The 11,780-nt window shown below is 41.5% G+C and overlaps 1 protein-coding gene across 1 annotated transcript in view; it reads left to right on the top strand.

Annotated features, from left to right (window-relative positions):
• The first annotated feature begins 2,232 nt into the window (after positions 1 to 2,232).
• The window catches only part of LOC145397596 (putative glutamate receptor), a 561,045-nt gene continuing 551,497 nt past the window's right edge, over positions 2,233 to 11,780 (top strand). Inside the window, exons 1-4 of the mRNA XM_080270640.1 lie at positions 2,233 to 2,378; positions 3,671 to 3,761; positions 10,474 to 10,632; positions 10,796 to 10,943. Of these exons, the coding sequence (XP_080126766.1) occupies positions 2,233 to 2,378; positions 3,671 to 3,761; positions 10,474 to 10,632; positions 10,796 to 10,943 (544 nt within the window). The remainder of the gene's footprint in view (positions 2,379 to 3,670; positions 3,762 to 10,473; positions 10,633 to 10,795; positions 10,944 to 11,780) is intronic.

Raw genomic sequence — 11,780 nt, 5'->3', positions numbered from 1 at the left:
AATCCCTTCCTTCTTGCCTTACCCTCTATTCTTCCACCAGGCTGAGTCTAAATAAGATCATAGCTAAGTTGATCTCAGCATGTGACCTTAACCCTTCGTGGGCAAGGGGTTACCAAGTTACACGGAAGGCTGATGGGGTCCCGGCGGACCCCAAACCTTAATGGTGTATTTCTGCCATATTCATAAAGTTATATCTACTAAACTTTGTACATATGTTGCCCAGGACACGGCACGTGGAACCAACCCATCAAGTGTCCTTTTTTGTTTTTGTTTTTTTTATTATTATTTTAACTTTTTTTTTTCATTTTATCACAATTTCATTAAAATTTGAGTGTGGAAGTACTGATTCTACACTTTCTTGAATGTCTGATTGTCAGTATTCTTGGAACAGGTTCTCAAAATAATAACAAGTTCATGTGTAAAGTAAATTAGCATGATCATAAAATAAAACTATCCCTATAATGTTCAAATTTGGTACAACAATTTTTTGTTTTATCCTCTTGATGAGCATCTTCTGTATTGCTAACGCCACTTGCATTTTCAGAATTATCAGCACTCGCAGGATACTCAATACTACTCACATTAATTTCACTGTCCCTTCGTTCAAGCACTTCATAATCATCAGCACCGGATCCAGATAAATCACCAACTGAATAATTTTCTTCTTCTTGGTCACCTTCTGCCACCGCCATTGAGGCATAAAACTTTGCTACTGGTATTGACATTGCCCTAACGTTTATAATCTGAAATATCTGAAAAAAATATATAAAAAAGATTAGCTACATGAAAGGCCAGGAGGGGTCCTGACAGACCCCACTGACATGTATTACAATGTCACTCCTTAATCATGCGAGATTTTTTGCTCAAATTTTGTGAGGATATAAAATAACCATCTACAATAAACGTCATGAGAGGCCAGGCTGTGAAAGAAAAAATGGCTTAATGGCAACATTTTAAAAACATGCTGGGGTCCGTAGGGACCCCATTACCCCACGAAAGGTTAACTATTTTTTTTTTTTAACCAATTGGTCAAAGTATTGTTTGATTTTCAATCTTCCCTCCGTTTTCCATTAAAATTGGGTCAAAACACTTTTAGTTATACTGTCAATATACAAACACACACCGAACAAAGAGTACCCTGCTCTGGCTACCGGTAGCGCGGGTGTATATACATATACGTGTTCCACTAATCACCTTCAAAATATGGGCTTAATCATATCTTTAGACCTTCGGTGTTAATAATACGGACTTCAACTTCAGCACTAGTGGTGCAAATGGAAACAGGAGAAGTGGGGTCCTGATTGCCCAACAGAGCAACGATTGATTCCGTGTCGTTGTTTTGCAGGAAGAGGAAGAGATATGAGAATATACCTCACTTTCCTTGCCCTTCCTGCAACACATTTTTCTTTAGGGCAATTTTCTCTCATAACTAAGATCTGTTTTTGCAGGAGGACCAAAACGCTAATATTCTTCACTCGCCTGGTCCAACCTGCCAAAGACTATCACAATAAGGAAATTAAACTGATTTTAAGTTTATCTTTCATCAAATGAAGCAGATATCGCATTTTTCTAACCTAACTAATCTCTTGCAGCTTAGATGACAATCAAGTATAGTCATACTGAAGGCACAGGCTATGGTTGTACTGAGAAATTGTACATAATCCGACGACAATTGTCCGTTCGTGATGGTAGGATTCAGATCTGGAATGAGAGCAACCTGTTTCGTGGGGAAGTTCTAGGCATAATATACAGTATGTTGCTGACACATGGATTATTATGTAATGTTAAGAAAGCCCAGTGGGTGATCTTCTGAAACGGGGAGATCTCAGTCCAGCAATCATTTTGACAGTAAGTCCGAATTTATCTGTGTGAAGAGGTCCTTAGTATTCCAGTCTCCCACGGTCCATTACTGTCATAACTGCTATTAATTTATTTCCGCAGGAAAAACAGGGAGAATGTAGAATTTACCGTGGCTTTTGTTCCTTCAAAAAGAGATTTTAAGTTACGAGAATAACACATTAACTATTTCTATATAGAAAGGACAATGAAAAAGGAGTGCAGAGTCATCCCGATGTCTTTTGTGCTGTATAGAATAAATCCTAGTTATGGCAGGGAATTGATTGTTCGTTCGTTTATCACGGTCCAGTTCCACTAGATAAAAAAAAAAAAAGTACTGTACCGGTAGCACACTGCACAGGGAGAGGAGACAACAGAGGAGAGCTGTGTGACGGTATGGCCCTGAATGGCAGGCATCTGAAGGTGGCCGGGGAAGTGTGGGTGCCATGGGTGATGATACAAGAGCTGGATGATGGAACTGTGCAAGCATCAGGAATACTTCTCGAATTTATGGACATCTTCGCCTCTAAGCTGAACTTTACGTAAGTCATATAATTTGTGTGCCGAATATTAATATTGATATTATGTAAGTTGTGTCAGTTTTAAATTCATTGACATATTTTGCCTGTCTTGTTATTACTGTTATATTTTGACCATGGAGGTAGGAAAGAGGTGGAGTCGGCATGGCTCGCTAATCCCGGAGGGTGAGGTGAAGCCACTGATCTGTCATCCAGACGCCTTCAATATGGCGGATACCCAGGTGGCAGCCTGCCCTGACTATTCCCTGGGACAAACACCTGCCAGACGTTGGTCACCTTCCACCTGGATTTCCACTGTGTGGAATGGTCACAGTAGACTCATTTCTAGTTCAGCTATGAAAGTGAGAGGTAGTGTGCATAGCTCTCTGCTACATGCATAAAATGCCTACCAATTGTGTTGCATTCGGGTGTAATGAAAGCTTGAATTGTCTCTAAATTGGTTTCTGTATCCATTTAGTATGCAGGAAAATATAAATAAAATACAGTATTAGTTATTTACGAAATAAATCTAACGAATCAATAAGTGTAATCAATAAACAATACCATCATTATGGGCAGGAGTGTCCTGGAGGTAGTAATAAAGGTGGTAGGCGTGGACTGTCACCTGGGTATCCGCCATTTTGAAAGCGTCTATGACATACCGGCGGCTTCACAGTCAGGTCATGAGGTCGTCTCCATCTCTTTCCTACCTCCATGTCTGAGACGGTGATGGTGTATGCAGTGCCACCAAATTCTGAAGGTCAATCTGGATGAGCTGTGAGTTTTGGGTGTGGTTAGTCTGTATGCCCCATTACATAATGTAATCAGCTGCAAGTCAGAGAAGTCAGTCATGTTTTGCTATAGGCTAGGACTTTCCTAGATGACCGCCAGAAAGTGGGAATTTTCCTACATCTTCACAAACTGTGGTTTAAAATATGATTGTTAGTTTTAACTTGCCTGAATTTTCTCTATGTGGTATATTATTGAGATTTGCGTGTTATATTCACCAGTACAGACGGGAGCCTTAAATTTTGCTCACCCACTGTTGATATCCTTGGCTGGAGGGGAGGGAGTCCATATCAAATGAAGGCTGTTTGAAGTTTTCCTAGACTTATTGAGAAAGTGTCATCGCGAACTTTACTAATGTAGCTTAACATAGCTTCAACTTACCACCTTAAAATTGGATGTAAGATGTTCCTTCGATGTGAATCCTTGACTATGACTTCCCTCCAGCTGAAGATGAGGGTAGAGGGTGATCCTAAACTGTGGCTTACAGGTATTAAAAATATGGTAGCCTGACATATATACTGAATCAGGTACTCGGTGGTGCGTCCCCCTGACAAGGAATGGGGTCGAATTCTCCCTAACGGGTCGACCTCCGGCATGATTGGAATGTGTCAGCGTGAGGTGAGTACAGTACCACACTCCTCATTATCTCTTTTCCTTGACCTTTATTGTCGCTGGTTTTGTGGCCTCTCAACAAATCATCTGTAGCTATTTATTTTGCTTCTGTATTACTTTTTGCATATTAATGTCGACATAGTTCGTGTAAACACACACACACACACACACACACACACACACACACACACACACACACACACACACACACACACACACACACACACACACACACACACACACACACACACACACACAAGAAAGTTATATACAGAAACAGATTGGTAAGGCAGAGCTGACAGTGCGCCTTCCTAACAGATGAGAAAGCCCTTGTCAACCAAGCTTGTTCAGTGAACCTGGGACAGCACCTGCAAGTAAGAGAGGTCTAGCAGTTGCTATATCTGTCTGTCTTCACATTTTTACATGGCGGATAGTGATAAAAAGATTCTCACAAACCGTTTCTTCCAAGACAAAAACAAAAATAATACAAAAGAGAGCCAAATTCAAGATCCGTTCATTTCGAGATGCCTGGACACACAGCGTTTGAAAAACTAGAGATCATAGAAAGTAGGAAATACAGACAGAGGTAGACTATTCCAGAGATGATCTGTTGCCTAAATAAAGGACTGGAAGTAACTGGTAACTCTTGCATTAGAAAGTTGAACAGAAGAGGGATGAGAGATAGTTGCTAGACGGGTGCAACGCGCTCGTCGTAGAGGTGGAAGGATGCAAGCAGACAGTTCAGGGGAGCAGTAACCATTAAAGTAGGGATAGAAAGGAGTTACAGATGCAACAGTGCGGCGAAGAGACAGAGGTTGAAGTGAGGCAGAAATAGGAGGAGAGTTAATGAGACGAAAAGCCTTTGACTCCACCCTGTTGACAAGAGCTGTATGTGGGAAGCCTCCCCACACATTAGAGTTGTACTCTACACAGGGGCGAATAAAACCTGTGTATAAAGTCAGTAACTGGGCAGCGGTTAAGAAGGTATGGAGTCGGCTTAGCACACCTGATCACTTCGAAGCAGATTTTACAAGTGATGTAATGTGATCATTCCATGATTGATTCCGACAGAATGATACCCCAAGAATGTTTAAGGATGATGCAGGATTGAGCTAGATGTTATTAAACATTAGTGGATACTCCCGCAGGAGATTTTGTCGAGTTGATAGGTGTAAGAACTAACTCTTCAATGTATTAAGAACAATAGGATTACTTTTACCCCAGTCAGAGATACGAGCCAGGTCAGCCGTTAGGTGTGCCATAGCCTCATCCCTTGTTTGTTGAAGTAACTGCTGAAATGGACGTTGTGGGAACCAAATGAAAGAGTGAAGGGTGGAATCATCAGTGTATGAGTGGGTAGGATTAGATATACAGCTTAGAAGGTCATTTATGAATAAATGGAAGAGTGTTGGTGATAGGCCAGAGCCCTGAGGAACACCACTATTGATAGCTCCAGGAGAAGAACGGTGGCGGTCTACAACAGCAGCTATAGAATGACAAGAAAGGAAGCTGTAGATGAAGGCACAGATAGGACAGAAACCGTAAGATGGCAATTTGGAAATTAAAGATTTATGTCAGTCTCGATAGAAAGCCTTTGAGATGTCAAAGTCCCGAAAGGAGGATGACCAGGAATCTGAAAGGTAGGTGAGACATCGTCAGTGGAGCATCGCTGACTGACCCATACTGACAATCAGAGAGAAGGCTGTGATAGGAAAGATGCCTTAAAATTTTTCTGTTAAGAATAGACTCGAAAACTTTTGAGACACAGGATGTTAAAGCAATAGGGCGATAGTTAGAGGGTTGAGAATGGTCACCCTTCTTTGGGACTGGCTGCATGAGAGCAAACTTCCAGAAAGAAGGAAAGGTACAAGTTCACTGACAAAGGAGAAAGCGTTTACCTAGGCAGGATATAAGCACTGAAGCACAGATCTTGAGAACAAGAGGAGGGATCCCATCAGGCCCATATGCCTTTTTATTATTGCAGCCAGTGATGGCAGAAAATGCATCAGTTGAAGAAATTTTAATGTTAGCCATGAGGGAGTCAGAGGGGGGGAAGTGATGGAGGAACAACACCGGAATCATCTAAGGTGAAATTGGAGGAGAAAGTCTAAGGGAAGAAATATGCTTTATCAGTAGAAGAAATAGCTACAGAGATATCACAGTAGAAAAGAGAAGGGAAGGATGATGAGGTAAAGTTGTTAGAAAGATTTTTGGCAAGGTGCCAGAAGGAGAGTGAAGAATTGGAGTTGGAGAGGTCAAAGCATTTAGTACGAATGAAATTACTTTTTAGCAGAGCAAAGAATAGACTTAGCATGATTCTGAAAGAATCATAAATGAGGTAAGATTCAGGGTGGGTTGGCTTTGGTACCTTAAGTAGGCCTTCTCTTTGTTGTTTACAGCATTAGAACAAGCGTGATTAAACCATGTTTTTTTTTTTGCATTAGTCAAAGGATTTGAGAAACGAATATATGCTTCCATGCCTGAGAGAATAACCTCTGTAATGCACAAGGCAGACTGAGAGGGATTCGGCCATGGAAGCAATAATCTTTCTAGGGAAAATTGATGAAGTACTGCCTGAGGGCCTCACAATCAGCAGCTCCAAAGTTTCATAGCTGCTGTTTCTTGGGAGGGTCCGCAGGCCCTACTGGAGCAATAGGACAGATTAGGGTGTTAAGGCTGTGATCTGAGGTGCCCAATGGAGAGAAAAGATTAACAGCATAAGCAGAAGGATTAGTTGTAAGGAGGAGGTCAAGTATGTTGGATCACTCTCCAAGGCACTCAGGGATACGGGTAAGGTGCTTTTCCACCTTCTCTCGGTGGTCATTAAGGACAGAATAAATGTTGGCTTGTTCACTGGTATACTGTAAATGTTTTTCAGATTTTCTCCTCTCCATTAAATCATGCCTACATACACTGGGTTAAGCTCACCTTGTCCATTGCAGGTTACTCAGTTTTCCATCATCTACTTCCTTCCCTAGTTCTTTTTATCTCCTGTCTGGCCAGCACGTCTCGCAACACCTGTGGTGCTTTCATTATTAGTCACACCTCCACCAGTGTTGAGGATTTTAAAGTCCTATGATCATCTGTCGATGTGTTCAGGCCTTGGTACGTGTAGTCCTATCATCACCGATCGTACACAAGCTGCCCAAAACTGGACGAAGGTATCCCGGCCTCCTTGATGACGTATATGGCGCCTAGCCAATGAAAAGTACAATATCTGTTGCTGTCTGGCCTGATTGGTCCTCCTAGACGCAGCTGGGGAGAGTTCCCCTCCCCCCTCCACTTCACCTCCCTCTGCTCCACTGGGCCGTGTACTCAATGCCTCCCGCCCAAATCACCCCCTGTACCCTTATTAGACCGTACTGGCTGTGTGAGGCAGGAATATTTCCTCACTTCCCCCCTCCCCTCCTGATGCCCCCCTCCCCACACTCCATCCACCTCGCTATCCCCCCCTCATTCTCGCTCGTAGTGAGGCGTGGCTTTTTTTTTATTTTTGATGGTCAGCAGTGTGGTAACCGTTAGACATATGAGTGAAATATAAATTTTCTGGTGTGAAAAATCAAGCTTTTCAAATCTATGACACTAAAATTTGCTTTGGTGCCTTTTTTTCCTCTCTCTATATACGTGAGGGGTAACAATTTTTATTTTTGACGTTCTTTGACAGTCGATGATTCGGTAACTATTAGACATATGAGAGTGAAATATACATTTTCTGGTGTGTAAAATCAAGTACTCGAAACCTATAAGACCAAAATTTACCTTGGCGAAAGTTGAAAAATTGTACCCTAAATGCAGCTCAGGGGCCAGGCAGCGTGCGAGATTGCGGTCTTTATGTGTATCAAGAGGATACTGTATTCCTTCCTTTGTGTGTGTGTGTGTGTGTGTGTGATACAACTAGACAGTTCTAGCTAGATCATAGACTATTCTAGCTTGGTCAGTAAGAACATCTAGGTCTGCAGTGTTTGGAAACAATTATTACTTTCACAATAATAACTATTTTTCACTTCATTCTTGCTAGTGCAAGATGATATAGTCTAGTCTTGACAAGTATCATTGGGACTGTTAGTGTGAAACAGTCGTCTGACATACCCTAACCCAATTTTCTGTCCGACTTTCCAACGTTAGAGTTGACAGGCATTATCACTCCTTCATAAGCGGCAGGCGTCCTTTACCCCGCCTGTTTCATCTACCTGTTTCACATGCTAACGAATGTCCACTGACTTGAAACTAGGTAAAGACATTCTATGGTTTTATTTGATTAAATGCCTCTCTCTATACACACAATGGACAGACATTCCTGGATTAATATACATGTAAGTCACTCTTCTAGAAGAGTCGCTTTTCTTATCCTGTCGATAACCCTCTGCATTACATCATTCGTCGGTATTACATCTTCACTTACAAAATCCCTCACTGTTCCACCCGTACACGTCGCAGAATTTTGTACCAAGTTCATCTCAAGAGCCAGTGGATCATCGCCAAACATTGATGTTTCCTGCCACAGAGAGCGAAAAAAATTGTGTTGTCTATAATTAGATCTTGCAAAGGTGAATATCCAGATTCCACATAACAAACAGCGTTACAGGTAGATTTCCGCACTCCTAATAATTTTTTCAGACATCAATTGTACAACTTTATCATAGGTTTCAAGTCACCCCCTATCCAAGACTTACATCCATACACAAATGATGACAACAACGCAGCCTCAAAAACTCGTTTTTTCACCATAAAAGGCACACCATTATTTTTGTTTACAATTGACACAAAATTTAAGACATGAGACATTTTGATGTTCGCGTGAGCCTTTACGGCAGACGACGTGGTACCATTACTCGTGAAAGATGAGACCAGGTACACATGTACACATACATCTGGCAGTTCTCCACCCTCAACTCGCCCACTACTAAAGCCTCCGAATCACCCTCGCCACCATTTCTCACAAAAAACTTAGTCTTAGATCGGTTAATGTACAGTACAGTAACGTTGGAGTAAATCCACCTTTTTCAACATGTTACATCTTGATGTCGAAGATAAAACAGTATCATCCATTAACGCCAGAATAGGTAACCATTGTATAAATCCATCCACCTCACAACCTTCTTTAATAATCCTTATCAGTTCATCAACATACAAAATAAACAACAAACATGAAGTGGGGGATCCCTGTCTTACCCCTATAGTTATTAATACCACAGCTGTCCCAAACAAATTCTCTGTCAGGGTACAGATAGCAACCAAGGCTCACAACCTTAATGATTCCCAACCTAAGCGCTGCACACTCTAAATAATATATGTCTTGGGACCCTGTCATATGCCTGCGAAAAGTCCACAAATGTCACAAACAACTTGAACGTCTTCCATCCTGCCATGTCACATGATAACCGTAATGACACAATGTGTTCTATACATCCTCTTTTCTCCTGACTGCCCGGCTGTTCCCGATAAGGTTTAAACCAGTGCTTCAGCCTTGAGCACAGAATCATGTCGTATATCTCTGCTATAATGTATATTGTACTTAACTCTCTATAATTCCTAACATCCTTTCTATCGCCTTTCTTTAATATGGGTACCAACTTAGCCTTTGATCATATGGGAGGATAGGTACCTGACATGAAGCATTAAAGATATTTGATAAAATAATAATCCACTGGGCAGGCAAATCTTTTAATATCCCGGAGGGTACACCTTCAGGCCCTGAAGCCTTGTCTGATTTCAATAGCTTTATATGTTGCTTTACCTCAGCTGGTGAAATCGATACATCTAGGATAGGTATATAAACATTAGCATTAAATTCATGTCCAACCAGACTCTCAGTGTCGGGAGAGCTAAAATTACTTTCATAAAAGTGCTTGAATTCGAATTTTTTGTCCGATGGGCAACAGCCAGTGTTCATATCATCACCGTATTTACCTTGCCAATTTATGGCTCTCCATAATTTCAAGTCATCCTTATTCTCAAGCAGTGTCTCCCCTCTGCCTGCGTTAGAATCTGTACACATCACTCGAGTCTCTCGCCTACTCGCGTACGCACACTCATACAAATTGTCGATACAGCTTTGATCACACCCTCAACTTGCTCTGTCTCACAGGGTAAATCTACTACCTGTAGATTATTCAAAATAACTTCTTCATCAATAGCCCTTCAATGAATAGGTTTCCTAACATGCCTACTCCGACCAGCTTCATTGTGCAGTGTAGCTTAATCACCCAAGAGACGAGCACGCGAACACAGACTCTTCATATCAACTCCGGGTAAGGTCAACGTCATGGCATCTGGCACATGGTCCGAGGGTAACGACTCTCTCTGAAGCACCAAAAACTCCGTCACCCTAAAAAGCACTGAAGGACTCAAAACACAAATGTCTAATGCGTATGTCCACTCGCTGCCCTTTCTATAGGTCTTGCTGCTAATATAATGTGTAGCTCCTATCTTTACATTATTTAACACAACGATCTTTGCCTCCTCACATACGTTGGACAAAATAAAACCATTCTCATTTAGCCCACGTACTTTATTTGGTATACTAGGTAAGACAGATTTTTACACACACACACACACACACACACACACACACACACACACACACACACACACACATTTTATTAAATGAAATCTCACGGAAATATTTTAACTTGCAGCTTATTAATACAAAAATAACTGACGATGATGAGTAGTTTTTCTCATTTTATCCTCACTTTGGTTTTTCTTTTATTGTCAGGAAGTGGACATGGCCTTGGGTCCTTTCAGCGTCACATACGCAAGGTCGCAGGTCGTTGACTACTCAGATGTTCTCTATGTTGACAACTTTGGAATAATAATGCCACGTCCAAGATTAGAAAAAGATCTTGCCGGCTTTGCAAAACCTTTTCCTTTTGAGGTGAGTAAAATTACCTTTATAGGGGGTTGCTTATGAAGCAAGATACCAGATTTACTTAACGTTGAGAAAATAATATATTCCATTCCTAGTTTCCTGACACTCAATACTGGCCAAAAATGAGGGGAAGAAGTAAAGCTAATGTGTAATTAAGCATATTGTTCAGGTCTGGATGGGGTTGTTGGTGCTGCTGGTTTTGACTACTGTTGTTGGCGCTCTCATGAACTGGCTGAGTCACAGGTGGGGACTACCCGGGGCAGGCAGTGGCCGGGTGTTCAAGGCCAGCTGGCTCATCAGAGCTCTGCTGGTGGAACGTGAGTATTAGTATCTATTAAAGCTTAAAGCATTTGGAAAGGAATGGACTGCATATTACGAATTACTTGGAGGAATAAAAGGAGTAGACGAAACTGGCCTATATAACTGAAAAAAAACAAAAAAACAATTATATTCAATAAAAATGATCGAGAGATAGGCAATAGACGGCAGCTAAAATAGGCCAGCTCAGTGGTAGTGCGGAATAGATGTCAGGTGACGTGTGAGGGCCATTGAGAGCAAGTCTTCTGTTGGTGTCTCAGAGTTAACTTCTAGATCGAGGAATAGGCTCTCCAGCCTGTGTGATAGGCCATTAAAAAAAATCACCATGTGCTAGACCATTGCAAGACAAAGGTTCCTCTTCGCTATTTCCAATCTGACCTAATGGTTGCTAGCCTGGCCTATTCCTTCCTGCACGAAAATCAACTACATACACCGGCCTACCTCCCCTCTCACTCTTCCTTTGGGCGCCACTCTATTACCAACGTCTCGCTCCATTACCTGCATGATAATGAAAATATCATATCCACTCTGCTACCAAAGTCTCCCTCTGTTATCTGTTTGATAACGAAAATAGCTTATCCATGGTAGTTTCTTGTTTTCGAATGAACTTTTTTCACCCTGTTCCGTACCTAGAAAAAATCATCTTTTCCAGTATGTGATATCTATCATCACAGTACCAGTATTCAACATAATATAATAAAGCTTAAAGGACTGTATATGCAGTATATCCATATCCTGAAATGAAACAAGTTCTGGAAGGATGAAACTCCTGAACCCCACAATGAACGAAATTTCCTTGTGTAAACGTTATTAATTTGCAACGGCATTGTGAAACA

The sequence above is a fragment of the Coenobita brevimanus genome, chromosome 42 (genome assembly GCF_032717465.1).
Source record: "Coenobita brevimanus isolate Jiangsu-jjx chromosome 42, ASM3271746v2, whole genome shotgun sequence".
NCBI classification, from domain to species: Eukaryota; Metazoa; Arthropoda; class Malacostraca; order Decapoda; family Coenobitidae; genus Coenobita; species Coenobita brevimanus.
Note: the sequence above shows the minus strand (reverse complement) of the source record. Positions and strands in the feature narration are given on the sequence as shown.